Consider the following 26,477-nt stretch of genomic DNA (forward strand, 5'->3'; position numbering starts at 1 on the left):
GGTATTGCCTGCAGCCTGCGACGCCATAAGTAGTCGGAGACGATCTACAATTTCATTTGGATCATCCCAGTAGACGTAATCAACATCTTGCCCCTCCTTTCGCGCAATCTTATAGTCGGGTAAGCCTTTACTTGATTTTTTCGGCGATCTGACGTGTTGTGCAATGAAATTTCTATACTTTACGCTTTTTAAATCGTCTCGAAGACTTCCATCGGGTTGGTAACGTTTTCGATGCGCATTTGTCATGGTTACAATTTTTATATAATTATTCTTGTCCACGTCATTTACAATCGATGCATCGGGTGATTTTTTAAATAATAATTCAAGTAATCCGGGTGTTCTCTCGTAACCTTTATCTCTCACATTGATCAGATCAAAAAAATTCGTCGAAAATCCGGTCAGGAAGAAGAAAAATTAATACTTTGAAGAACGTGAATATAAAAAGAGTCGACGTTTCGGCCGGGCCCTGCCGACCAGACTGGTCGTCATTGTTTAATTTATCCCTGAGGATGGTCGGCAGGGCCCGGCCGAAACGTCGACTCTTTTTATATTCACGTTCTTCAAAGTATTAATTTTTCTTCTTCCTGACCGGATTTTCGACGAATTTTTTTTCATCTTCAATCTACCTCCTGGTCACGAACTTCTTTCCTAAATTGATCAGATCATCAATGAAATTGATTGGCGTATCACCAATCATCATACAGTTTGTCAACTTTCGAATATTGTATGTGGTATCCAAATCTCTCTTTTTGTTCGTGCTGAACATTTTCAAATATCGCGCCATGGAATTCGTTGTTTTCTTCACCGGCGTGCTTGTAGTAGAAATTTCACCAAATTTCAGTGTTTTATCATTTGCATCTATAAAATTTCCGTCGTCCATATACTCAAGCTCCTCATCGTCATCCCCGGTACTCTCGTCATCCGTTTCTTCTTCTTTTTTTATTGCAACATCCGTTAGTTCCGTTTTAATTTCTTGTTTAATATGCTGCTGCTGCTTTGAAGTATCGGCCAATTCTTCCAACAGTGTTACTAAAGGCTTGAATACCTCCCCCATAACCTATTCGGTCGTGTTTTTGTCCAGCTTGATCATCTTGTGCTTCTGACGTATGACATCGCATGCTTTCGATATTTCACTCAATGTATCGCTATGCTTACGAATCTTGGTACTCTCCATGTTGCCGACTCGATTGTTGCAATGAAACTGTGCAAGTTTACGTTAGTTTATGCTTATAAAGCAGTCAAACCCCTTCCTGTATCTTCCCCCATTGATTCCGCTATCCTTGTTAATCACGGTAAAACTGTAATTACCGTCATTCCAGCATGCCGAGCACAAGTCTTTAAATTGCTGATACATCATGTCGGTGTTCACATGATCGTTGTAGATATGTTTCAGATTCATTTCATTCTGCCGAAATAGCACCAATAAGTTTGCATTGTCACGCACCAGGTGTTTTGGAATACGCGCATATGTTTGACTTAGATAAAAGCTATCGACATCGCGATGCCTGCCCATGCTGAAGTATGCTCTGATATTATCCTGCTTTTCACATGCCACATCGTCGAAAATCATAACAAAGTTGGGGCGCGCATCTTCCGGTTTTACAACCTCATCGTTCCCGCGAAACGGGAAATAACCCACGCCCTGTACGGGTTCTGGTAACTTTTGCAAAAATTGATACTTTGGCTGAATGAGAAATTTCGAATAGACGTAGACATTTTCGAATCGCAATCCACTGCCGTGGGTGATGAGTGAGAGGAGAGCGTTAATTTTACCACAATTGGACGGCCCGCAAAATACTGCTCTCGCAGTATTTGGCAGCAATTTTCCATGTCGTTTTCCTATCTTCCTCTTTCCATGCCGAACCATTTTGTCGAAATTCGCGACAGGTAGTTTATCAGGCTGATCTTGAAATCTCATGATGTTTGTTCAACATGAGAACGAGAACTAAGATTACAGCATATAAATTCATCCTTTTATAGAACTTTCGTTAGTTGTTGCTCGACTATGAGGACGTGCACACGGAAGAGGCGCGGTGGAGGTTTGCTACATAAAATCATCAATCATCTCCGGGTTGAATTGCACGTGCCGGGGTATCAGTACTGCGGACCCGGAACGAAATTAACCAAGAGGTTGGCTCGTGGCGATTTGGGAATCAATCCACTGGATGCTGTGTGTAAAGACCACGACATTGCATACGCAAAGAATCAAGATATAAGCGGGAAATCTTGCCGACAAAGCGCTCGCTGAGAAGGCGTGGAATCGCGTCTTGGCCAAGGACGTTAGTGTGGGTGAAAAGCTATAGCCTGGGGACTCACCAACACCATGAAAGTTAAATCTAAACTCAGAATGGGCTTAGCTATGAAGCGGTCGAAACTTGGAGCGGCTGGCTACAAAGAAGAAATCTACAACAGGCGAGAAGAGTAAACAGCGGAAAAGGACAGTGAATCTTAAATCCATCATCACATCTGCAAAGGTCGCCATGCAACCAGGTCGTAAGGCCGTCGAATCGGCGTTGGCGGGTGCTCATTGGCCGCGCATAGGACTGGGAAGAATGTTCGTGTGCCTCTCGTTATACCTGCAGAGATGAGTAGGGAGATCTCCAACGCTCGGCTTTTCGTGATACCAGCTAGATTGGAGCGTCGACGTGACACCTAGGCGGCCACGCACCGAAGGTGGCCCATTTCCGACCTGACACCTAGGCGGCCATGCACCGAAGGTGGCCCACAATCGGGTATATATAGATATACTCGGTCCCTCGAGCAAGTGGTTGCCAATCGCATCCTTGTCCCCGCTCGCACAGATGTTTCCAGGAATGCAAGAATTGGGATTTTTTTGTTTCAGTTATGAATGTCAGCGAATAAAAGTATCTCCAGATTTGATAAATCTTGGAATCAATTAGCGGACGCTGAACCAAATTAATTAACTATTCCCAGTCCGAATACTTTTTTTTTTTTTTTTAATATATATTATTTTTTTATTGATATGAAAATATGTGACGCCTGGTATTCTCGAATATTTGTGCACGCAGTCTATGGAAAAATATACGAAGCCAGCTCGATAACATTTATGCAAAATGTGCAATGGGCAAGTGGTTGGGGAAAATTTTTTTTTTCTCGAACTGAATCTTCCAGAGAAGCATCAGCGAATTCCAAGCAAGCTCCATAAACATACCGAGCAAACACGCGCTCACGGACGTAGCTGTGGTGTGGCTGAGTGGATACCACATGAGGATGAATTTTCAATCACAGGTTTTTGCGCGAAGTTTTCCTGTATTTAAGTTAATTACTGCTGCCTTTGTTATAATACTGTATTCAAGTCGTAAACAAAACACTAAAAAATAAGTTAACCACTTAATGTAAAACAAAATGTTAGATTGAGCTTAAAATTTAAGCCGGAGTTACATAAACTAAGATAATTACAAGTGCAACATTGTAAATATTGTACATTTATTGTTCACCTAAATAAATATGGTTTCCTCCTCAAAAAAAAAAAAAAAATGAGGATGGAGTGATGCGGGACACGGGTTCGATCGCAGTTCACTCTTTTTATTTTTTTTTAAATTCAATCCCGGCTTTTGTTTTAGTATTTTCGGAGAGAAAAAACAAATGAAAGAAAGAAAATTTCCAGAGCCGGTCGATTTTTTCCTTCTTTCCTTTTGCTTTTTGTTTTACTAAACCCACCCTTTTTGTAGTGGGGGTAACCCAGAAGAGAACAAATAATTGAAACAATAAAATTCCGAGTGTGAATCGATTTGTTCCTCGTTTTTGGCGCCTCTTTTTTAATAAGGAAAAGTTTTGACAGTAATGAAAAATAGAGATTACTAAAAACAAATGTATTGTTTTTTAATAACACCGGCCCACAAAAAAAAAAAAAGTGGTCTGTACTTTTGACCGGACCTACCTATCTTTATGTATTTTGACGCGCTGAATCCGAATCTGGAGTCAGTTTTGCCCGTACACCCTCAAAATTTTGAGTAAATTGCAAAAGACCATAAAAATCGCCAAAAATTAGCAGTTTTGGTAAGAAAAAAATTTGTGGAACTATAGACCAAGTATGATTTTTATACATTTTGGTCCGCTAAACCCAAATCTGAAGTTTATTCAACCATAAGCCTTTTAAAATTTAATTGGGTCAGTGTTATTAAAAAACAACACATTTGTTTTTAGTAATCTCTATTTTCCATTACTGTCAAAACTTTTCCTTATTAAAAAAAAAACGCCCATTTTATATCAGTCTTGACGAGCATTTCTTAGGAATTCTGAGAGATGCGAGATCGGAACGACAAAATTAATTCAGTAGCAACAATGTATGGACCCCTCTCCTCTTCGGATATTGACAGCCAGTTAAGAGGCTTCACAGTGTTCAGTTTAATGCCAGCAGCTCTCGAGGTATCAAGATGGTAAGTGAATTACATAATTATTTTACATGCATGCAAAAACCGGCAGGTTTGACGCTCGTCTATTTACTTTATAGATTAAAAAGAGAAAAAATGGGAAGGACCTGTAGTCGTATTTTATACTTTATTTAATTTTCCTTGAATTGTCAAACGTTTTTATTTTTGATTGTATAGGAAGAAGATGTGTGGGGAATTCCATTCTAGTGCCCAAGAATGTAGTACACATTTTCGATCGTTTTAACTTTTTTTTTTTGGGAAAACATGTTCCTCAATTTCCAAATTTCCTTAATTTTTTGGTATTCAAATCGATTCTTAACAATTTTGCGCACAGGTGGGATTTCTTTAATTATTTTTTCCCTAAACCTGAGGATATTTCCTATCTGAGATCACTGTCGAAAGGCGAGATTCCGGAAATCATTAATTACCTTTTTTTCTAATTGAAAAGAAAATCACATAAGGCCACTAAGAGCTCGAAATGAAAATCTGAAAAAATTAGAGATGGTTTTTTGTATTCGAAGCCATTAACGTAAAAAATCCGTTTAACGACCATCCTAATAGATATACATTGTATGTTGGGCATTCCACGTCAAATTTGCAACCCATGTACCTCACCCTCTTCGCTTTTGATAATTGTTTGGTATGATGCTGCAACCACGGTTTCAATCGACTTAAAACAGCGTCGCAATTTTTTGCAGATTTCTTTAGCCACCACTGAAATAGAAAAAAATTGAAAAACCAATTCCGAAAACGCTTCTTTCAAAATTCTGAAAAAATTCACACTGATTTTATAATTAAAAATATGATTCTAAAGCACGAGACGATAATGGGATCTCTACATTTACTATAGTTTTCGCAAGTTTTTAGTTTTCTTGGATCTTTGAATAACTTGAAAAAAAAGAATGAAATGGTATGAACTATATTCAGGCCTTCTGGCATTCCTCTAGATTTCAGAAAAATTGAAATCCATTAATAATAGAGAAATTTATGACCGAATAAATAAATAGCAACTCCAATTCCGGCATGAGAAAAAAAACTTGCTAGAAAAGTAGTGATGTGACTTATGTGATTTTCTTTTTAATTAGAAAAAAAGGTAATTAATGATTTCCGGAATCTCGCCTATCGACAGTGATCTCAGATAGGAAATATCCTCAGGTTTAGGGAAAAAATAATTAAAGAAATCCCACCTGTGCGCAAAATTGTTAAGAATCGATTTGAATACCAAAAAATTAAGGAAATTTGGAAATTGAGGAACATGTTTTCCCAAAAAAAAAAAGTTAAAACGATCGAAAATGTGTACTACATTCTTGGGCACTAGAATGGAATTCCCCACACATCTTCTTCCTATACAATCAAAAATAAAAACGTTTGACAATTCAAGGAAAATTAAATAAAGTATAAAATACGACTACAGGTCCTTCCCATTTTTTCTCTTTTTAATCTATAAAGTAAATAGACGAGCGTCAAACCTGCCGGTTTTTGCATGCATGTAAAATAATTATGTAATTCACTTACCATCTTGATACCTCGAGAGCTGCTGGCATTAAACTGAACACTGTGAAGCCTCTTAACTGGCTGTCAATATCCGAAGAGGAGAGGGGTCCATACATTGTTGCTACTGAATTAATTTTGTCGTTCCGATCTCGCATCTCTCAGAATTCCTAAGAAATGCTCGTCAAGACTGATATAAAATGGGCGTTTTTTTTTTAATAAGGAAAAGTTTTGACAGTAATGGAAAATAGAGATTACTAAAAACAAATGTGTTGTTTTTTAATAACACTGACCCAATTAAATTTTAAAAGGCTTATGGTTGAATAAACTTCAGATTTGGGTTTAGCGGACCAAAATGTATAAAAATCATACTTGGTCTATAGTTCCACAAATTTTTTTCTTACCAAAACTGCTAATTTTTGGCGATTTTTATGGTCTTTTGCAATTTACTCAAAATTTTGAGGGTGTACGGGCAAAACTGACTCCAGATTCGGATTCAGCGCGTCAAAATACATAAAGATAGGTAGGTCCGGTCAAAAGTACAGACCACTTTTTTTTTTTTTGTGGGCCGGTGTTATTAAAAAACAATACATTTGTTTTTAGTAATCTCTATTTTTCATTACTGTCAAAACTTTTCCTTATTAAAAAAGAGGCGCCAAAAACGAGGAACAAATCGATTCACACTCGGAATTTTATTGTTTCAATTATTTGTTCTCTTCTGGGTTACCCCCACTACAAAAAGGGTGGGTTTAGTAAAACAAAAAGCAAAAGGAAAGAAGGAAAAAATCGACCGGCTCTGGAAATTTTCTTTCTTTCATTTGTTTTTTCTCTCCGAAAATACTAAAACAAAAGCCGGGATTGAATTTAAAAAAAAATAAAAAGAGTGAACTGCGATCGAACCCGTGTCCCGCATCACTCCATCCTCATTTTTTTTTTTTTTTTGAGGAGGAAACCATATTTATTTAGGTGAACAATAAATGTACAATATTTACAATGTTGCACTTGTAATTATCTTAGTTTATGTAACTCCGGCTTAAATTTTAAGCTCAATCTAACATTTTGTTTTACATTAAGTGGTTAACTTATTTTTTAGTGTTTTGTTTACGACTTGAATACAGTATTATAACAAAGGCAGCAGTAATTAACTTAAATACAGGAAAACTTCGCGCAAAAACCTGTGATTGAAAATTCATCCTCATGTGGTATCCACTCAGCCACACCACAGCTACGTCCGTGAGCGCGTGTTTGCTCGGTATGTTTATGGAGCTTGCTTGGAATTCGCTGATGCTTCTCTGGAAGATTCAGTTCGAGAAAAAAAAAATTTTCCCCAACCACTTGCCCATTGCACATTTTGCATAAATGTTATCGAGCTGGCTTCGTATATTTTTCCATAGACTGCGTGCACAAATATTCGAGAATACCAGGCGTCACATATTTTCATATCAATAAAAAAATAATATATATTAAAAAAAAAAAAAAAAGTATTCGGACTGGGAATAGTTAATTAATTTGGTTCAGCGTCCGCTAATTGATTCCAAGATTTATCAAATCTGGAGATACTTTTATTCGCTGACATTCATAACTGAAACAAAAAAATCCCAATTCTTGCATTCCTGGAAACATCTGTGCGAGCGGGGACAAGGATGCGATTGGCAACCACTTGCTCGAGGGACCGAGTATATCTATATATACCCGATTGTGGGCCACCTTCGGTGCATGGCCGCCTAGGTGTCAGGTCGGAAATGGGCCACCTTCGGTGCGTGGCCGCCTAGGTGTCACGTCGACGCTCCAATCTAGCTGGTATCACGAAAAGCCGAGCGTTGGAGATCTCCCTACTCATCTCTGATACCTGTGCCTGATAAAATTGGCGGCATCCTGCCGTTCCTCATTCCAATTCTGGCCGGTCTAAGCGATACTGGGGCTCTAGCGGGTGGTGCCGCGGGCAACGAAGCTAGTGTCAACAAACATCGCTTGAACAAAACCAAACGGCACAATGCAACAATGGAGGCGATTGCGCTAGGCAAGGGATTATACCTGAGCCCCTACCGCAGCAGCATGGGTCTGTATTTACGACCGGCAAAAAACTAGCAAAGTTAACACTCCGAGCTCTCACCATCATTGATTTACGCAAATATGCTAAAAATATGAAAATTTCACATTTTCGTGGATTTTTCATGCGGAATGATCTACCGAAATCAGGACCAAAAATGCGAGAATCTGCAATTATTAATCTTGACGATAAAAACGGTCCAGGGACACATTGGGTTGCGTACAAGAAAAATGGTGACCACTTGGTGTATTTCGATAGTTTGAGTGATCTGAAACCGCCTAAGAATTTGATGAGGTATCTCGGTGTTGGTAGCGTTGAATACAATCATAAGAGGTATCAGGAATATGATACCGTGATTTGCGGCCACTTGTGTCTCAAATTTCTCAGCGGATAAAATAAAAAGACAAGTGTCACATGAACAAGCATTAGTCATGTCGGAATCGTTGACGTTAACACTGTCAGGCACATCCTCCGTGCTGGAGGCTCAATATTTCCCGCCAACCGAGTTATCACCGAAGAAAAACTATGTTCTCGGACTCGTCGAGTTCCTGACATTCAATTCAATACCCAATATTCATGAGACGTGTAATAAATTTTACCTGAAACGAGCGGACAACAGCAGAGAGGTCATCACGATACCCACGGGAAGCTATGAAATTGAGAATATTGTACATTTTCTGCGTAAGGAGCTAGCCTCCGACATCACCCTCAGTCTGAGAGCCAACGACAACGAGCTGAACAGTGAAGTCACGTGCAATCAAGTAGTAGACTTTAAACCCAAAGATGCTATCGGCCGATTATTGGGATTTAAAGTGGTTGAGCTAGTACGATATGTTACTCATAAATCAGAATTACCGGTGGCCATGTGGCGGCTTCGCCTCACAAAAATTAAACAGAAAATTACAACCGGACGTGACAAATCCCAAAAATCCCAAATGCATTTAAAAATCCATATTTCTCCTAATCCTCAATTATTGCACCGCAATTATGAACTCCTAAGTACTTAAATGTATTCTCGTTTTTTTTCTCTCAATACACTGTACTCTAGCCTTTACAACCGACGCCGCCGCGCGTCTCGAGTTTTTACAACTCGACCGCCCGCACGCAGATCCAAGTTTTATGACTTGATCGTGCATGCGCAGTTTAGGCACGTTTTCCTAATTACTGGGTTTTCCCCATTTTTTCTGCATGTCATCTCCCTTGTACCTTTTCGTCCTATCACAGACAAGAAATCCCTTCCATCCACCTACTTCCTAACTGTTTCCTCGTGCATAAAACCGATGCACGGACACAGCGCAAGTACAGACTCGGGGACTCTCTCTGACACTCAACAGTGACTGACGTGCACACTCAACAGTCACCCGCGCTCATCAACTCTGCCAGCGCGTATTCAAATATTACATTACATCATTTATTTTCTTTGTAATCTAATCAAGTGTTTTATAATAAATAATTCTTCTGTGTTAAAATAAACCAATTGTGTCATCTACCTCAATCACTCGACCACCAACCCTAAAGCCATATTGAAGGTTGATACTTCACGCGTTGAGTGTAACATAACCACAGGAGCGTACATAAACGAGCGTCGAGCTCACACGATTCACGAGTTTTTCCCAACCGTTCTATCAGGATATAAGATTGTCAACGTGCCTGCCAACAGTGCCAAAGTCATTTACTTACCAATCGCCGTACAGTCGATACATCATTTACAGCTGAGAATAGTCGATCAAGACGACGAGCTGATTAATTTTCGTGGCGAAACGATAACTGTGCGTTTACACGTGAAATCACTCAAATAATGGGAATCGTGTTTGAGACGAAAAAGTTGGGCAAAATTTATAAAAGTGAGACGTCATGGTCAAAAATCATCAGTGGCCCAGCACCTCTGACGACACTTACATCCCCCACGAGGCTGACACCTTTGAACGTTCGGCTTCTCCAGAGCCTGGGTCTTCGATTACGTGGAAATTTTGGAAAATAAGAATTCGTGTTCACTGCATCCTGTGCGTGTTACCATGGAAGAAATAATAAGAATACAGAAACCTGTGGTATTCGACGAATCGATTGCGCACTCTGAGATTCATGCTCATCAGTCGTTTGCATCATCCACCTTCCAGAACATTGTTGTATTGTTGAGTACAGCCCGATTAGTGGTACGGTTAAGAAATTAGTATAAGTCAATTTTGGGATAAGATGTTTAATTATGATTATGTGAATAAAGAAAAATGTGTGTAAGGTTATTTGCTCAATTTGAAATAAGATGATCTATTACCATTATTATGTATAAGCCGAAAACAGAATGTAATTGCCGATAAATAAGAAACATCTATTCAAAGCATCCAACCGTAATTTTTTTAAACGTTCTATTTCACTCAACCATATGATAAAAAAAAGTTGCCATCTTACGGCGAGCATTGGAAACAGCACAGAGTCGATCGGTGGAATATCGATTCATCTATAATGCAGCAAACCTGCGACAACGCCCAGTAATACCAACTATCGGTAAGATCGGAGATAACTATTTCGCCGGTAAGAAATTTGCGCCATCTAACGGTAAATATTTAAAGTATCCGCTCATCCGGCGGCGAAAAAATCAAAATAGCTGCTCTGTAATCCGTAAACACAAAAATTTCATTGTCAAACTTTCTGTCGGTAAAATCGAGCAAAAATACGGGTGGCGCCATCTATGTTAACGCTTCAGCCGGTAACAATATCGTGGGTGAGGCTTACCATCGCGGAGGTAACATACCGGCTGTCGGTAACGTAGGAATCGGGGCTACTTTGCCGATACGCCGCCATTTTTTTGGGGTTACAACTCTCATATCTATTCTACTCGTGTCGAACGTTGGAATCGGAATGCCATGAGGCAAAGAGGATTAGACGTAAGGTGTACAAAATTGTGCGAAATGGAAGTAGCAGAGTCGGCAAAACGCGAGTGGCGTGAGACAGAATGGAAATAGGAGGACAGGAACGAAATGATAAGGGTATTGCAAGGATCGTGGGAGAGTGTCAAGATGAGAGATACGTGTGGCGATACGCCGGACATAACAAGTTATTAAATAAAATAATTTTTTTTTTCTTTTTAATTCTGAAAAAAATTCATAGCTTGGAAACCAGATTCCGGCCTATGATGAAGTTTACACAAGTTTTGAACAGTAAGAAAGGAACATCCTTTGAAATTTTTGTCGAAAAAAGTTATGCCGCTTTTGAGAAATCTCAAAAATTAACATTGTTTGACTTTTTACGGGCTTTCAACGGCCCCGATAACTTTTTGCATAATTGGGCGTTGAAGTTCACTCAAAACTGAAACTTTTTCATATGCAACTTTTTTTTATACAATCAATAGTTTTTGAGTAAAACTTAATTACACTTTGGACGTTTCCGATTTCCGCACATATTATACCGAATGCTAACGTCTAAATGTCGTCGAGAAAAAATCGAAAAAAAATCACAACACCCTCGACAAGTAACAGAAAGTTTTCACGAAGTTTAAACAAATTCGAAGAGGGTCAAGCTCTTGGGCAGGTCGATCTGACGTCGAAGGCCCCATATATTCTTTAATTACAATATTTTACATGAGTTTCGAGTGAACTTGACCGTGCCAATATCGAAATATTCATTGTCAAAGTTTCAACTCTCAACTCATGAGTCATACGTTTGGGTGAATTTCTTGAAAACGCTTCTTGGAATCTTTATGAAACCCGAGTGTGTTATAAAGGGCACCGTGACAGAAACCGCCCTCGCTGAGTGCAGTATACTCCACCGTACCGTTTCAGAATAATTTCAAGCCAGATTTCAGGATTTTACGATGCGAACCACGCGAGCCAGCGAGAGTAATAAGCTTGTGTCCGCGCGTACACATACAGGTATATATATTTATACAATTCGTCTGTGCAGAGCATCGAGATTGCTTCATTAGTTTTCATTTTACAAGCGAAAAACTAAAAATGACACGACTTTTGGCTCTTAAATGTTTATAAAAAATTGATAAACCATAGTTGCGTGTCCAAAAGATGGCAGAATATAAGTACGGACTGTCTTTCGTGTAATGGCACAAACGGTATCCAGCTACTATTTTTGTCATCCAAAATTCTCTATTGCTTGGTCTAGAATGGGAGTCAGAGCGAGGGGCACTAGACTGTTGTCTGCGCGACAAGCTTGAGAAAGATTTGCATAAATACATTGTATATGCCTTACTTCTCTCCGTCGATAGCTATGGATGGGAGACGAAGGGAGGGGCGCGTGATTTTTGTCCGTGCAACAAGTACGAGGGAGAATTTGTGCGAGTTACAGGCAATTCGGCCGTTCTGGAAACTGGAGGCTGTAACGAATTTCACACTGGCAAAGGTCACGTGTGAAAGGTTCACTCAATCTGGTGGGAATAGCCTGTCAGTGTTCAGCGATGTTTGTCATCTCATGCGCCGTAGTCAGGTCAAACTAGGAAATAGTGCAAACAAATTTTTTTTCAATAGGTACAGATAGGCATCGCCAATAATGTGCTATAATGTTAGTGGATCAATTTAGTTGGGATTCTTCAAAAATGTCCAAAAACTAGGCGAAATTCGTTTTTTTTTTTTGTTTTTGTCGATTATCTCGCTTCCCGTTGGCCGTAAAAAAAAAGTTCCACAAGGCTGAAGCTAGCAGCCAGAATTAGCAGCCAAAATTTTATTGTTCATTTCAATGAGGTAATGAGACGAAAAATCAAAATTTTGTAAAATATTTTGAACCCCCAATATTTTTATAGAATTATGAGGATAAATGTGGATTGCATTTTTATAGTTCCAAAACATTGAACACGTTTGACTGCTAACTTTGGCTGCTAGCTTCAGCTTCATAAAAATTCCCAATAAAATATGTTTGGCGGAAAATTTTACACAAGATTATGTACTTTGAAATATAATTTTGTTTTAATGAAGAAATCGGAACTTATTCATTTCTATTTGTTCTTTTGTCGTTTCACTACAACTTTTGAAATAATTTTTGCATATTTTTGAAAATTTGTGTAAAATTGTATATTTGTGTTGTACAAAAGTTGCCGGAAACCGGAGTTCAGTATTGCAAGTGATTACGTCTTAACGATGTGAAACCGTTAAAATTACGATCGGCTATCAAGTATCGCATAAGTTTTTTTCTCCTACTATCATTATATAAAAAAAAATTTACACTTTGACCGTCTTTGCTTGCAGAAAACGGTACAAAATTTGCGCAAGTTTTATTTCCATCATCATCGAGAGAGTTAGGTAAATTTAAACAACTGCAATCGATTAAGCGTGAAAAAATACAAGTTTGCATTCAACTTATTTTCAAAAAAGTTGATTGTTTAAGAGATGTTTAACAATTTACGTTTACGGGTACACCTCGAATATTAATAAACATTTTTTAATCAAAATTAGAACACGTGAAGAATAAGGATTAACATAATTTTTTTTTGTTACATAATACCAAGAAGATTGCGAGAAAATTATATAAAAGATCATAGAATTTTATTAGCGCATCGATAGCTATTGAATTTAGGCTTGCACGAAAAATGAAATAATACAATAAAATAATTACAATTGCCATTAAATATTGTAAAAATGTTATACTCGCCGTGCACAAATAGTAACATACAACTTTTTATTATTGGCTTACATGAATATAGTTGATTATAATGATTTATTTTGTACTATTATGTACTAATTGTACAGATAAATATGTATGTAACAACGAAGAAAGTTCAATAATAAAATCAGATAACGGAGAAACAATAACTTCTATGTCGGTTCAAAATGGAAATGGGTTCTCTAAATGCTGCCAAACGAAAGATCGGGAAAAGTACACATATTTTTATAAAAAATCAATCAAATACGATGATTTTTGAGCGAAAAGGTGATTGTCGTCTTTTTTTTTTTTGATAGCGAGAGAAACAACGAAGATTCGTAAAATTTCGAGTTTATTTTAACTCACGTTTGGAAAGGACAAGAGAAAAATTTTTTTTCATTAATTGTCGCATAATGGCGAAGTTGTTAGCTGACCATTGAAGCGCCTCGTCGCTGGAATCTCGAATTGACAGGAAAGATGGAGCGCGTAATTCTTGTCTGAAATGTGAAGATTAAGATTATTTTTAATTGACATATATTTTTATCAGCGATGAATTAAAAAACGCAGAAAAACTCGTGAAATCATATTCATTTTCGTTCAGAATTTTCTTTGTAAAAATCGTCACTTTTTACGTTCGAGCTCGAAAATTAATATGATATTACGGTTTTTTTTGGGGTTGTTTTAGTACATCGATAATTAAATTATGTGGCAATTAAATATAATTGTAGTTTTCACATTTTAGACAAGAAATACTCTATCTTTCCTGTCGATTGCAGTCTCTAGCGACGAGGCACTTTAATGGTCAACCGTTGACTAAATATATATTCTTCAGTCAACGGGTCAACTAATAACGCTGTCGTTTTGCAACAATTTGGTGACAAAAATGTTTGCTCGTACCTTTCAAATATGAGTTAAGATACATTCGAAGTTTTAAGAAGCTTCGTTCTTTCTTTCCCTACCAAAAATAAAACCACTGACAATCACCTTTTTTAAGTCTCTAAATCAGGACACTGCGTTAAATCGACGGTTGCGTAGAATAATCGGCTATCTCGAGTCAGGCTTGAAAAACCTGCTATCTCGAGTTCAGCTTCAAAAACCGGCTATTTCGAGATTCGCTTGAAAAATCGGCTATTTCGAGTTTCGCTTGCAAAACCGGCTATCTCGAATTAGGCTTGAATAACCAGCTATTTCGGGTGAAGTTCAAAAACCGACTATTTCGCGTTTGAAATTTGTTCGGCCGCAAATTAAGTTGGTAGCACTGTCCGGCTGAATACGAAATTCATAAGCGCCTCACAAAATTCATACAAGCTCCGTTTTGTGAATATAGGTATTATATGCTTATCTACATAATTATAATGCAGAAATGAAAGTATAAAGCATCAGGCGTATGTCGAGATGAAATAAAAGATTATCATTTCGGCATAATGAAATTTAATGTCATTACCAATTTAATGATATTACCAATTTCATGTCATTATGCCGAAATGTTAATCTTTTATTTCATCTCAACATACGCCTGATGCTTTACACTTTCATTTCATGACATTTAATGTCATTACCAATTTCACGTCTTTATGCCAAAATGATAATGTTTAATTTCATCCCAACATACGTCCGATACTTTATACTTTCATTTCTACATTATAATTATGTAGATAAGCATATATAATAATACCTATATTCACAAAACGGAGCTTGCCTGAATTTTGTGAGGCGCTTACGAATTTCGTGTTCAGCCAGACAGTGCTACCAACTTACTTTGCGGCCGAAAAAATTTCAAACGCGAAATAGCCGGTTTTTGAACTTTACCCGAAATAGCCGGCTATTCAAGCTTAATTCGAGATAGCCGGTTTTGCAAGCGAAACTCGAAATAGCCGATTTTTCAAGCGAAACTTGAAGTAGCCGGTTTTTGAAGCCGAACTCGATATAGCCGGTTATTCGACGCAACCGTCGAAATATACGGAACCGGCGCGGCGCCCTGACTTGACTTAAGTCATAGATACTTTCCATCGGATAAAATCTGGAAGCATGCGGGGGAAGGCGCGATTTCGTATGACGACAAACAACCCTGAGTACATCCCATCATACAACTGCGCCTTTGAAAGTGTGCAGCAGTTGAGTTGGTATTTGAAGGAGTGTACCGGCTCTTGGGAAATCGTTCCGTCTGTACAAAGAATTGGGTTTTTTAAGGGCAATAAGGTCTATGGATATGCCTTTTTTCCAAAAGAATTCATCCACACGTTCGCATCAAATGCCATCAATGAGGTATAGGATAAACTGTCGGAGAATATGAAAATGGATGACATTGCCAGTTGTCGCAGATGCCTCCTTCATTATACATTAGGACCTGATGGTGATGTAGCGGATGGATCAAATCCTCTTGTTTAAGACTGTCTGGAATGGAAGCATCTACCTAAAAAATGTAGGTAATATGTACACAAATACTAATAGAATTTATTACAATTGTTACGTCCGGCTTATCGCCACACGGCTCGCTCGTGTCGTCACTCTCCCACGATCCTTACAGAACCTTATCATCTTATTCCTGCGCTCTTATTTCCATTCTGGCTCACGCCACTTGCTTTTTGCCAACTCTGCTAATTCTATTTCCCACCATTTGCGCACCTTTCATCTACTCCTGCTCTTTACCTCAGATTCATTCTTATTCCAACATTCATATAATCAACTTAAACTCCAACTTCCAAGTTCAATCTCAGTCTAAATAATCATTTCACCTATTCCTAATCCAAAACACCTAGTTACGCAATTACACATTTCTCAAATCTAATAAAGCCTTTATACAACCCGGAAGGTACACCTTCTCCATCTCATTATCAGTCAAATTATTCACTTATACAGAAAATAGAGAGAGAGAGAGAGAGAGATCGCCAGGATAGCGGTGAATACCATTAACCGGCCTGAACCACAAGCAGTGGCGGCTCATTTGGGGGGGTACAGTGGTCGGAATCGCCGAGAAAGTCGGCAAAAGTTCAAATTTCAAAGTTGGCGGTCAGAGTTGGTTCAGAGATATGTTTAAATATAAAACATGCCGATGATTCGAAAACAACAAGATGAAGAGAGATTACGTGCAATCAAATTATTTTAGAGAAAGAACCATACGAATACTACGTGTACGAAAACGGGATTCTAATGAAGCGAGTAGGTGAGAAGAACGTCGTCGTATCGCTGACGAGTATGCAACAAGATGTGATACGTACGACACACGGAAATGGACATTTTAGTGTCAAAAAAATGCTCGAGAGTATCAAATCGGAATACTGTATTTAAAAGTTATCCGAGAAGCTCGAGGAGTGCGTAAGCTGCTGTGTGACGTGTATACTTGCCAAAGGAAAACGTGATAAGAAGATCTTTGGTAATCCATAGCGTATTGTCAGTAATCACGGTTCGGCGTTCACATCGAATGAGTTTCGAGATTACTGTACGGAAGAGAATATCGAACACGTAGTGATAACGACAGGGGCATCGAAAGGAAACGAACAAGTCGAACACATAAACCGGATAATCATTTCAGTTCTCACGAAGCTCGCTCTCGACTGTTGCGACAAGGGATTCCGACACGTCGATAACGTTTAGTGTGCAATAAAAGCACTTCCCAGAGGAGTGTGGGAACCAGTACATTAGAGGTGTTCTTCGGAGTAAAAATACGTCACCGAGAAGACAACGAACTGTTATCACTGATTGAAGAGAATGCAGTATCTCTGATTAACGACGAACGAGAGGAGTCACGTGTAGTCGTGATAGAAAATATCGCGGAAATTGAGCAGGAAAATAAGAAGATTCACGGTCGGAACTGCGAACCAGCTGCCCAATACCGAGTTAGCGATTTGGTGGCCATCGTGAGAACTCAGTATGGGCTTGGTTTGACAATAAAAAAAAATCTATATATGTCGGGGTGAAGCCTCGGAAAGGCGGAGAGGATGTAGAATTTGCTTTACGTGGATTGCTCATTGTAAAAAGCGCGATGATCCCAACACGTCCGGTCAATTCGCTTGCTTTTCCGAGACAGTCGATTTCATCCAAGCGTTGTTATAAACAAACCATTTGTTTGTTCTATATTCAAAGCATGTTGAATAACGCTTGACGCTTGATACGGCGGACTCATTCAAAGTTCAAGTTTCGAATTCACTTGATGATGCATCCTCTTTATTCTTCTCCGACAATGTATTTGATTATGTATTTGAGACCGTATAAAATCCCACAAGTCAAAGGAAATGACCGATACGAAATGATTCGCCAAGACGATAACGAATGCCCAGGCAACACTACGTCTTCAGAGGTGTATTTTGCGTGGGATTAAACCTCTTTAGCGGCTATAACTAGTAGATAATGGACAAAATGCAGCATTCTAGAGTCTAATGAGGGCTTCACGAGAACTTCGCAAGACGATCGTTGCATCCTGTCGCCCAAGTCTAGCGCCTGTTTTGAACCTTCGACTCCTACCGTTGTGAGTATTTCGAGGGTCTGTAGAAGTTTATTTTGTATGTGAATTGAAAACCTCTTTATTGAACAAAATGTTGCATTCTAGACTGAGAAGCTAGTTATGTGGATAATTGGTAAAAATGTATCAAAGTTTGGTATTATACGTACACACGTACACCTTACACAACAATATCACGCAATACAATACACTTGTCACTTAAACGTAGAGATACGTATTCTACAATCTCGGAAACTTCTACGTGTACTAAGCTTGAAATATTACACCAATTGAATCGGTGCAATTCCACAAATCGCTTAGTGGTAACCTAAATCTATACCTATATAATATCTTATTCATTTCATCATTGAGTGAATTTTTGCGTATTCGGTTTAAAATGAAGGGGTTATTTGAAATACTTCTACGGAGCTGTCTATAGTAAGGCTAGGCTCTCTAAGCCTTGCACAAGACACAAGAATTTTAGGAATCTTCCTTATATCCGCCTATCCCTAATACAGAGTGGCAGCTTCATGCGTTCTCGGCGAAGATCGTAACCACTTGGAGAGAGATTCGAGAAACATTTTCGTACATACCATCCGAAAAATTAAGTCCTGCTGTCTCAATTTCTAATCTCATTTGCAGTTTCACTGTTGGTTGACATTAACCATATCAATTTTTTAAATATACTTCCGAGTTGATAATATTCACTATGCTCGTCATTGACATAATTTTAGCGACAATTTACTAAGAAGCATATCAATTTTTCCTACGCTAAACCTTCCAAAAAAAGAATCAGGATACTGCATATTTAACACACTAATTTTCTGTATTATTTCATTAAGATCTGGTATGCCAGTATCAAATTTCGATATGAGGATACAATCAAAATTTTTATCCCGTTATCTCTAAAATCATAGGATAATATACCAAACTCTGATATATTTTCACCAGTTATTTCCAGAAAAAGTTTCTCAGTGTAATTTCTAATGAGAGTCTGGCGCGAACTCGCAAAACCCTCGTTGCATCCTGGCACCTAGGGCCATGCTAGCAGTGCAGATCAGCATCAAGAGTATCCTATTATTCCACGGGAGGACGTTTAACCAAGTTGTATATCGTATATTGAATTATAATATACGTGTACACTAAATTCTAGTACAACAATATATTGTTTATTTATATATTGATGTATTTGTTTATTGAATTATTTATTTAGTGAAATATTCATTATTTCATTTGGTTATTTAAGCGGGCAGTAATTTTTTACATATATCTTATCTACAGACATCAAAACATGATGTATAAATCTATCCTTGTACTAACAAATAATATTCATAATTATTATACTAATTATAGCGGAAACAAAAATGGAGTCAGAAAACATTCGTTCATGTAAATTTTCTTCACCACGCTGTTACCGGTATTGATGTTAGCTTACAAGTACTTGCATTTTCCTATTTTCTCAGTGTTGCCATGGTGAAGAATTCTGGCTAGTTACCTCCCTTTTTGGAAAACTTTATATTTTAAAATTGCAGACATACTAGAAGCAATAGAATGCATGTGTAATAATTAATAGGTGAACTTTAATCCTACGTGACTTGGAAGTTAAAAATAGAAGTTAGAGGTTTATCAGTGCTTGAAGAGGTTATCTGGACGCTCCGAGTATTAAACTGGGCCCTACTTTTTGACTATGAAGGACGTGAAAATTCATATTACGAACTTGAAGTTCTAAGTAGGCTCTAAAAATGATGCGTTGGATGCTACGTGTATTGAAATACGCGCTAAATTTCGATTCGAATTATCAGATTCTCCTTTGAAGGTCTCTCTTAGGGTTCATTCGCATGGTGGTTTTGCCTCTCTCTGTTCCGCTAAGCACGCAGCGGAATACAGAAACATCAATAAGTTAGTCGAATATTCGATATTTCATCAGTTACATGCATGCAAGATTCATCATAATCTACACGGAAATTATGTGATTATCATCAAAGTTGTAGTAGCAATTTGTATTTTTTAAAGCGCATATCCACCGTTGTCTTTGATCAAACATATTTTTCTCCTGATGTATCTGAGATGATTTGTTTTTGCGGATGACTGTAGGTTACGGTAGTAGGGATGATTCAAGGTCGCGCTAGAGTGGCATACTCGAGAACGGTGTGTGAGCGTTCCAGTTTTTTATATGATATTTTTTAAAGTTCAGGATGTAGTAAAATTCGTAGCTGACGACCAGTAGACGACATTGAGCCAATGTCACATCTGAATAGCGTCACGGGTCTCAAATCTATTTTTCTAGGCTTTCCGATTGTAATAATTTATCTTTAGTATGGTTTAAATATATTTCATATGGAAACACTTACCATCGTCAATGGCATTCGATGATGCTTGAGATTTCGGAGACTTCGATGGAAGGATTTGAATTTTAGGATCTACAACGCCTTGACACTCGGGCAATATTAAAGGCTGCTTGAGTTGTTTGATACCTGTCTTATCCTCCATTGCAGAATACTTTAGCTGAAACATTGAAGGATGATATCGGTGAAACTTCAAAGTTTGCTGATTAACATGAAATTCAAACTATAAATGAAGTTTCACAAAACAAGTATTTTTCATCCTGTTTGAATTTCTTACATTCATTAAGTTGCTAAATATTGATTTAGATCATATAAAAAATAAGCATTCAAAATATTTCAAATTTTTATGTGAAATAGTCTGATGCCAGAAATTTTTTTGCGAAGAAAAGCATTATTTAATATTATTTGAAATAATATTTCGGAACTTTTTCAATACAATAATTCCGAATAAGCAGGAGAATACTTATCTTTTGAAACTTGATTGATCGTAAACACTTCGTCTCAGCAAAGAAAAAGTTTGAAATTCTACTCTGCCATGTTATCTCAAGCATGAACATCGAAAAATAATGATTATAGAATGACGAGGAAGCAAGTCGGTGAAAGCAACAAATGAACGGTGGGCTGTCACGCGACACTCACAAGCAGGTTAACATTAATCGTCGTGAGACAAACATTTATTTAATACGAACAGCAAATCTGTGACAAAGTTACACATGTAAAACAGAGTTATGTTAACTAAGGTAGAATACAGAAATAATTCAGATCGAAAAAGACCACAAGTGTAATACGCGTTTCACAAGGTGAAAATAGAAAACTTTCATGAAATCGCATCGACCAACCGCAAGATCTGCAAAAGCCGAAAAGTACGTTAGCTCGGGCAGTTCAGACCGGCGACTAACTGTACACTAGACCGTGTAGCGATCGTTCAGACGTGGAGCACGCCTCGAAGTGAAAGCAGGGCTACCTTGCGGGAAACTATTACTTAACTTCCAGGAGAACATTTGAAGAGATCGACCTCCAGGTCAAACTGGGGCCTTAAGCTGGAATTTTGTTTCTTATGTCACAGTGAAGCGGTGATAGAAGTGATGAGGGTCAATGTCGAATTGGGTCGTGTACACGCTTACGAACATCTCTTCGGCAGATGTAACATAACTTTAATATTTAATTGGCCGCGGTTTCGACAATAAATCGATGATAATTATTTTTGAAGTATCTAAATACTTATGCTAACACGCCTGAACTTGTTTACTTGCTCTCTGTCAAATGTTTCGCAGTTGTTACTTTGCATTTTTTACTCTGTAGACGTTTCATCACATCAAATTTCAGCTGTCATTGTACATAGGATATGGATGATTTTTCATCACGCAATAGAATAGAATGATAAAGTTTGTCGTTTGTTTCGCTTTTCGGTGATCGAGGCCGTATTAAGTTTAAAGTAAACATAAAAATATGACCTAACTCGAAACCATTGAGCTTTACTCTTCCATCACTATTCTACCCCAGCTAGTAACGTCTGTGAAAATTCTGCAAGGAAATTATAGCAAGGCATGTCCTCGTTTACTGTCAAAATTACAATAAACTATTCTGCACAACACTTGTCAAGCAAAACATTACTTAAAAGCAACAGTCTCGATTTATCATGATCTTAAATAACAACTCTTCCTGTGTAATTGTTGCATTACAATTATTCTCAGTATATAAACATTTGTTGAAAAGCAACAAAAATTTGAAAAAATGGAGTACATAGTTTTTTTCCAAGACACTAGGGTGGTTACAAAAACGTTTTTTTTTTCACTTTTACCCCTTCAAGTGTTAGTGTTTGTTAAAAAAACGATTGTCCTAAAAGATGAGCTATTTAGCACAAGTCTACCGGTCGCTATTTTAATTTCCATTTCTCATTCATTTAACATAGGTAAATCTCACTCTACGTCGAAAGTTATAATACTCGTAAACTATTGAATATTTTTTGAATTTATGTGTAGATCCTCGAGGCTGATTTTCCAAGTTTTCCAAACCCTCTATAACAATGCATAGTTATCATCATTAAAACACACATCACAGTAATTTTCTCGCTGATGATATTTACGACAAACAAGAAAATTAGAACACATATTACAATCATCCGAAAACTACCGATTTTTTCATGTTCATTAAATATCGATAGTTTTCAGACGCTTGTAATGTGTGTTCTAGTGAGAACTATTTCAACTTTGCACGGTACAAGTGTTCTGTGATAAAATTTAATGATCATGAATTTTTTATACTTTGTGTCGTGTCAAAAGTGTCCTTTGGTACACTACATTTTCAAAAAAAAAAAACGTCGGATTCGAAATTTGGACCTGTGAAACTTTCAGATATTTTTATTTTTTGATATCCTTATGCTAAAACCGTGAAAGAATCAACGTCCTCGTGTTGAGAAAAAAGTACTTATCAAATTTTGCACTGAATTCGAATCGTTTACCGTAAAAATCTCATATACCCATTCATACCTCAGTGAGTCCAGTGTACTTTGCGAGAGCACTACTCCTGGTATTAATGAAAAAATACGAAACTTCACGGGGTGAAAGGGGGGAAAAATAAGCGAACTCGTGTTTTGACATTAGTGCCAATGGTGGGCCGTTTTCGAGAGAATCTTCATCACAGATTTCAGCATACTTTTTAAGCCGCCTAGTGAGACTCGATGCGTATTAGAGTAAGTGGCGTGACGATTGAGCCGCTGGCCTATAGATTCGGCGACCCAGATCTAAGTACAGGCGACGTGTATTTTTTTATTTTCTTCGAATCTGTCTTCTTTTTCTCTTTAAATATCGTACAGAAATATTTGCCAATTTTTTAAACAGAAAGACCGATACCTTGAACGATCTAGGGATACATAATTTGTCAAACAAGAAGCAATATATCGCGGCGAATTGGATTCAAATATGCATTGATTATTTGAGGCAAACCAATTCGCGAGACAATTAAACGCTGAGTTCTAAGACGGATCTCTGAACAAGATTTACCTTAGATCGATGACGAGTTTTCTTCTCTTAAAAAATTCTGCACTTACTGTTTTTCTGAGCGGGATCAAATTGACAATAAATTTTGACGCTCACCTTATTATTTCGGGGTTGGTGGGGGACTCTGCGTGATCGGTGATGACTGGATACAAAACGAACTGCTTATTAGTGTCTATGTTTTCTAATAAATCCCCGTTGAAATATTGAGTGATGGTTAAAAGATTGTTATTTGATCCGACTCACAGTTTAGATTAAACGCAGCAACAAAAAATTTATTCGAAAGTTAGTTGTATTAAAATAATTGAAAACTAATTGTATTTAAAATGAGTTTGTTAAAATTGTTATTGAACGTAGTTTTAGAGATAAGAGAAGTTCTATTATTTAACAACAGACGAACTTGGAATTCACTTCACAATTTGAGATTTATCCTCTAACGAATATTAATAAAGGAAATGCATTGCTTAAAGGATTGTGAAGGATTGTTCCATAAAATTTAACAAGCCAAACTGGCTTGTTGTAAGGTTGTTTTCGAAATGCTTCGTTGAGCTGATTTTTAAAAAATGCCTGGTTCTAGCTGAGCAATACTGCTCTTAGTTAGAGTTTGGTCTTTGATTTGTAAAATCTAACAAGCTTCCTGATTGGTTCTTCCCAATTATAAGAAAGTTGGACTGAGGATGAAATTTCGTAAATGTAGAAAATATTTTGGGCCTTCTTATTCACCCGTTTTACTCCTGCCCCCTGAGCCTAGGGTTGTGAGTTAGTTACACTTATTCCCACTCTTTCCACAAGTACGGTTAAAATGTCATCTTTACTGTATGGATAAGCTCTCTCATTTTAACATTGTACCAATGTTACCCAAAACAGCTACCACTTGATATATGAGAAGGTTTTATTACGCTGCACGTGCGCACCAGACCCTGCATCCTCGTAAATATCGTAAGCCAGTTTGTTTTTGTGAATAATATTTGTTCGTATGCATGAGATAAAATCCTCTCTGGTGCACAGGTGCCCATAATTCAAGTAAGAAAAGCTAAGTATAAGAACAACTTGAAATGGAATACGAAATAATATTTTGTTGGAAATATGTATCTGCGAAGAGTCACTAAATCATATATTAATCTATGATATCTAATATTTAGGGGTAGCGGGTATTGAGGATGTAATAATATTAAAATAAAATAGTGATAACAATGAGAACAATCGTAATTCTAATAATACAAAATGAAATCTCTTTAACTCGAGTGATAATATTGTCACATCCTCGATACCCACTGTCCCTAAGTATATTCATATTTAATCAACGTCAAAAAAATATGTATATATGATAATAAAAATAATATGACATTCCACAATGGTTTCCAAACGTGATTTTTCCTTTCTACTAATCCAATATTTGAATTTTCATTTATCTGAACTGGGCTTGGCCCCAATTGGTTTAGATAATCGAGGTTCTACTGCATTGTGAAATACGATGCTATTTTTACCTGTGTTTTTACGCATGTACGTTCCAAAATCACTTAGATGTCACCAAATCCAACCAACTGTTGTATAATTGTAGATGCCACATACCTAAGGGCTTTTGGGAAATTCGTGTATACTTACCGCAAAATCTGAACCATAATCGATTTTGTCCCAGAACCTGTGTTGCCTTATTTTCGTTACAGTGGTAGTACCTGGTAGCAGCAGCGGCAGCAGCAGCAGGAGTAGTAGTACTGCGAAAAACCGGTTCCTGACCATTGTAATATCAAATTCTCAAATGTATGAGATAAGTCGATTTTATTACGGATACAGTAGCGTTAATAAATATTCCACGTAAAAATATCGATTTGTTTCCTATAACACATGTACCTTAAATTCGTAGAAATCTAAAGTCTTGATATCGTTACGTCCGTGAATGGGGTTTACTCCCGAGCGGTAGGAATAAACCAGTTTGGCTTCACTTTTACGTACTAGGACAACCTCGGTATGAAGGTTGAATAACGTAGGGTTTGTTTGAGATATTAATTATATATTTATTGCGAAGAAGCTGAGATGGCGGTAAGAACGAAGTGTGCTGTATGAAGCTATGTGAGAAGTCTAGATGTGACGTTGTTGAGAGTTAGAATGGGAGTGTCTCTAGAGACGAAAAACGTACGGGTGCAGAAAAGATGTCAAGTTGCTGGAGGAAGGGAATAGAATTAGATGAGTTAGCGCGGTAGTGAGTAGCGGGAGGCTAGGTAGAGATAAGAGGACAGGACAGAGACCATGATATTAATATAAGAACTGTGGGAGAGTTAGCGAGTAGGAAAAATAGAGAGAGGTGGTGCGCCGGACGTAACAATATAGACAAAATTGTAATAATTTTCTATGTTTATACGTGCTTATCCATTTTTAACAATTTTACAACTATTATATTGTCTAGCATTTATTGAAATTAATTTATACTACAATTCTTATTTATTTGCCTAAAAATTATGAACATTCTTCTTCCTTATTTCTATTCTCTCATTTATACTAATAGTCAAATATGCATTCATCCTTTCATTCAACCATTCGCTCATTCTCTACATACATTATGGACAACAGGTGTATATGGGATTAAAATTGTAAACACAAAACGTCTTTTCCCATCAGCGTCATTATATAAATAAATAATCTTGTAAATAGTATTTACCTTTGTAAAGTGTCTGTTTTAATTACGGATTACTTATCTTCAATCTTCTACCATTGTTCCGCTGCAGGTAGTTACTGGCGACATGCCCGTGGATGTTCCATTGTTTTTCTACATTTATTAAAGATTTTTCTCCCGATAATTTTGACTTCAACGTACTGACGGGAATATAGTAATTGGGAGTTGCACCTACGCCAACTGGTGGCGAAAGATCGAACTAGTGAAGTCGGGTCAGTTGATGGACCAGTGGTTACAAAGTAATCAGAGTACATAGAGTCGTTACTAAAGTTACATGAGTATCGATCAAAAATCTCGGTCTGGGGCAAGTGTGCGCGGGTAAGTGCGCGTTCGCACACTTAGATACCTCCGTTGTTTTATGTGAGAAAGCAATGAAGTCGTTGTAAAAAAAATTGACTAATGATGTTTTTTTTATTTCAGTTTTTGATCACAATGCCACGTAGCATGAACAATGTACCTTTTATGAAGGAGGTAATTTTGAATGTGATAGCTGCCACAAATAATCCTCGTAA

The 26,477-nt window shown here is 37.5% G+C and overlaps 1 protein-coding gene across 3 annotated transcripts in view; it reads right to left on the reverse strand.

Moving 5' to 3' along the window:
• LOC124210922 (facilitated trehalose transporter Tret1) overlaps positions 1 to 25,002 on the reverse strand; it is a 75,497-nt gene extending 50,495 nt beyond the window's left edge. Inside the window, exons 1-2 of one of the 3 annotated variants that reach the window (XM_046609426.1) lie at positions 24,900 to 25,002; positions 20,305 to 20,458 (exon numbers count right to left, since the gene is read on the reverse strand). In XM_046609426.1, the coding sequence (XP_046465382.1) occupies positions 20,305 to 20,443 (139 nt within the window). In that variant the 5' untranslated portion in view covers positions 20,444 to 20,458; positions 24,900 to 25,002. Of the gene's footprint in view, positions 1 to 20,304; positions 20,520 to 21,137; positions 21,236 to 24,899 lie in introns of those variants that run through there. The other 2 variants (XM_046609380.2, XM_046609370.2) reach the window with 2 other exon arrangements.
• Positions 25,003 to 26,477: the final 1,475 nt, after the last annotated feature.

This window comes from Neodiprion pinetum, chromosome 1, assembly GCF_021155775.2.
Source record: "Neodiprion pinetum isolate iyNeoPine1 chromosome 1, iyNeoPine1.2, whole genome shotgun sequence".
Lineage (NCBI taxonomy): Eukaryota > Metazoa > Arthropoda > Insecta > Hymenoptera > Diprionidae > Neodiprion > Neodiprion pinetum.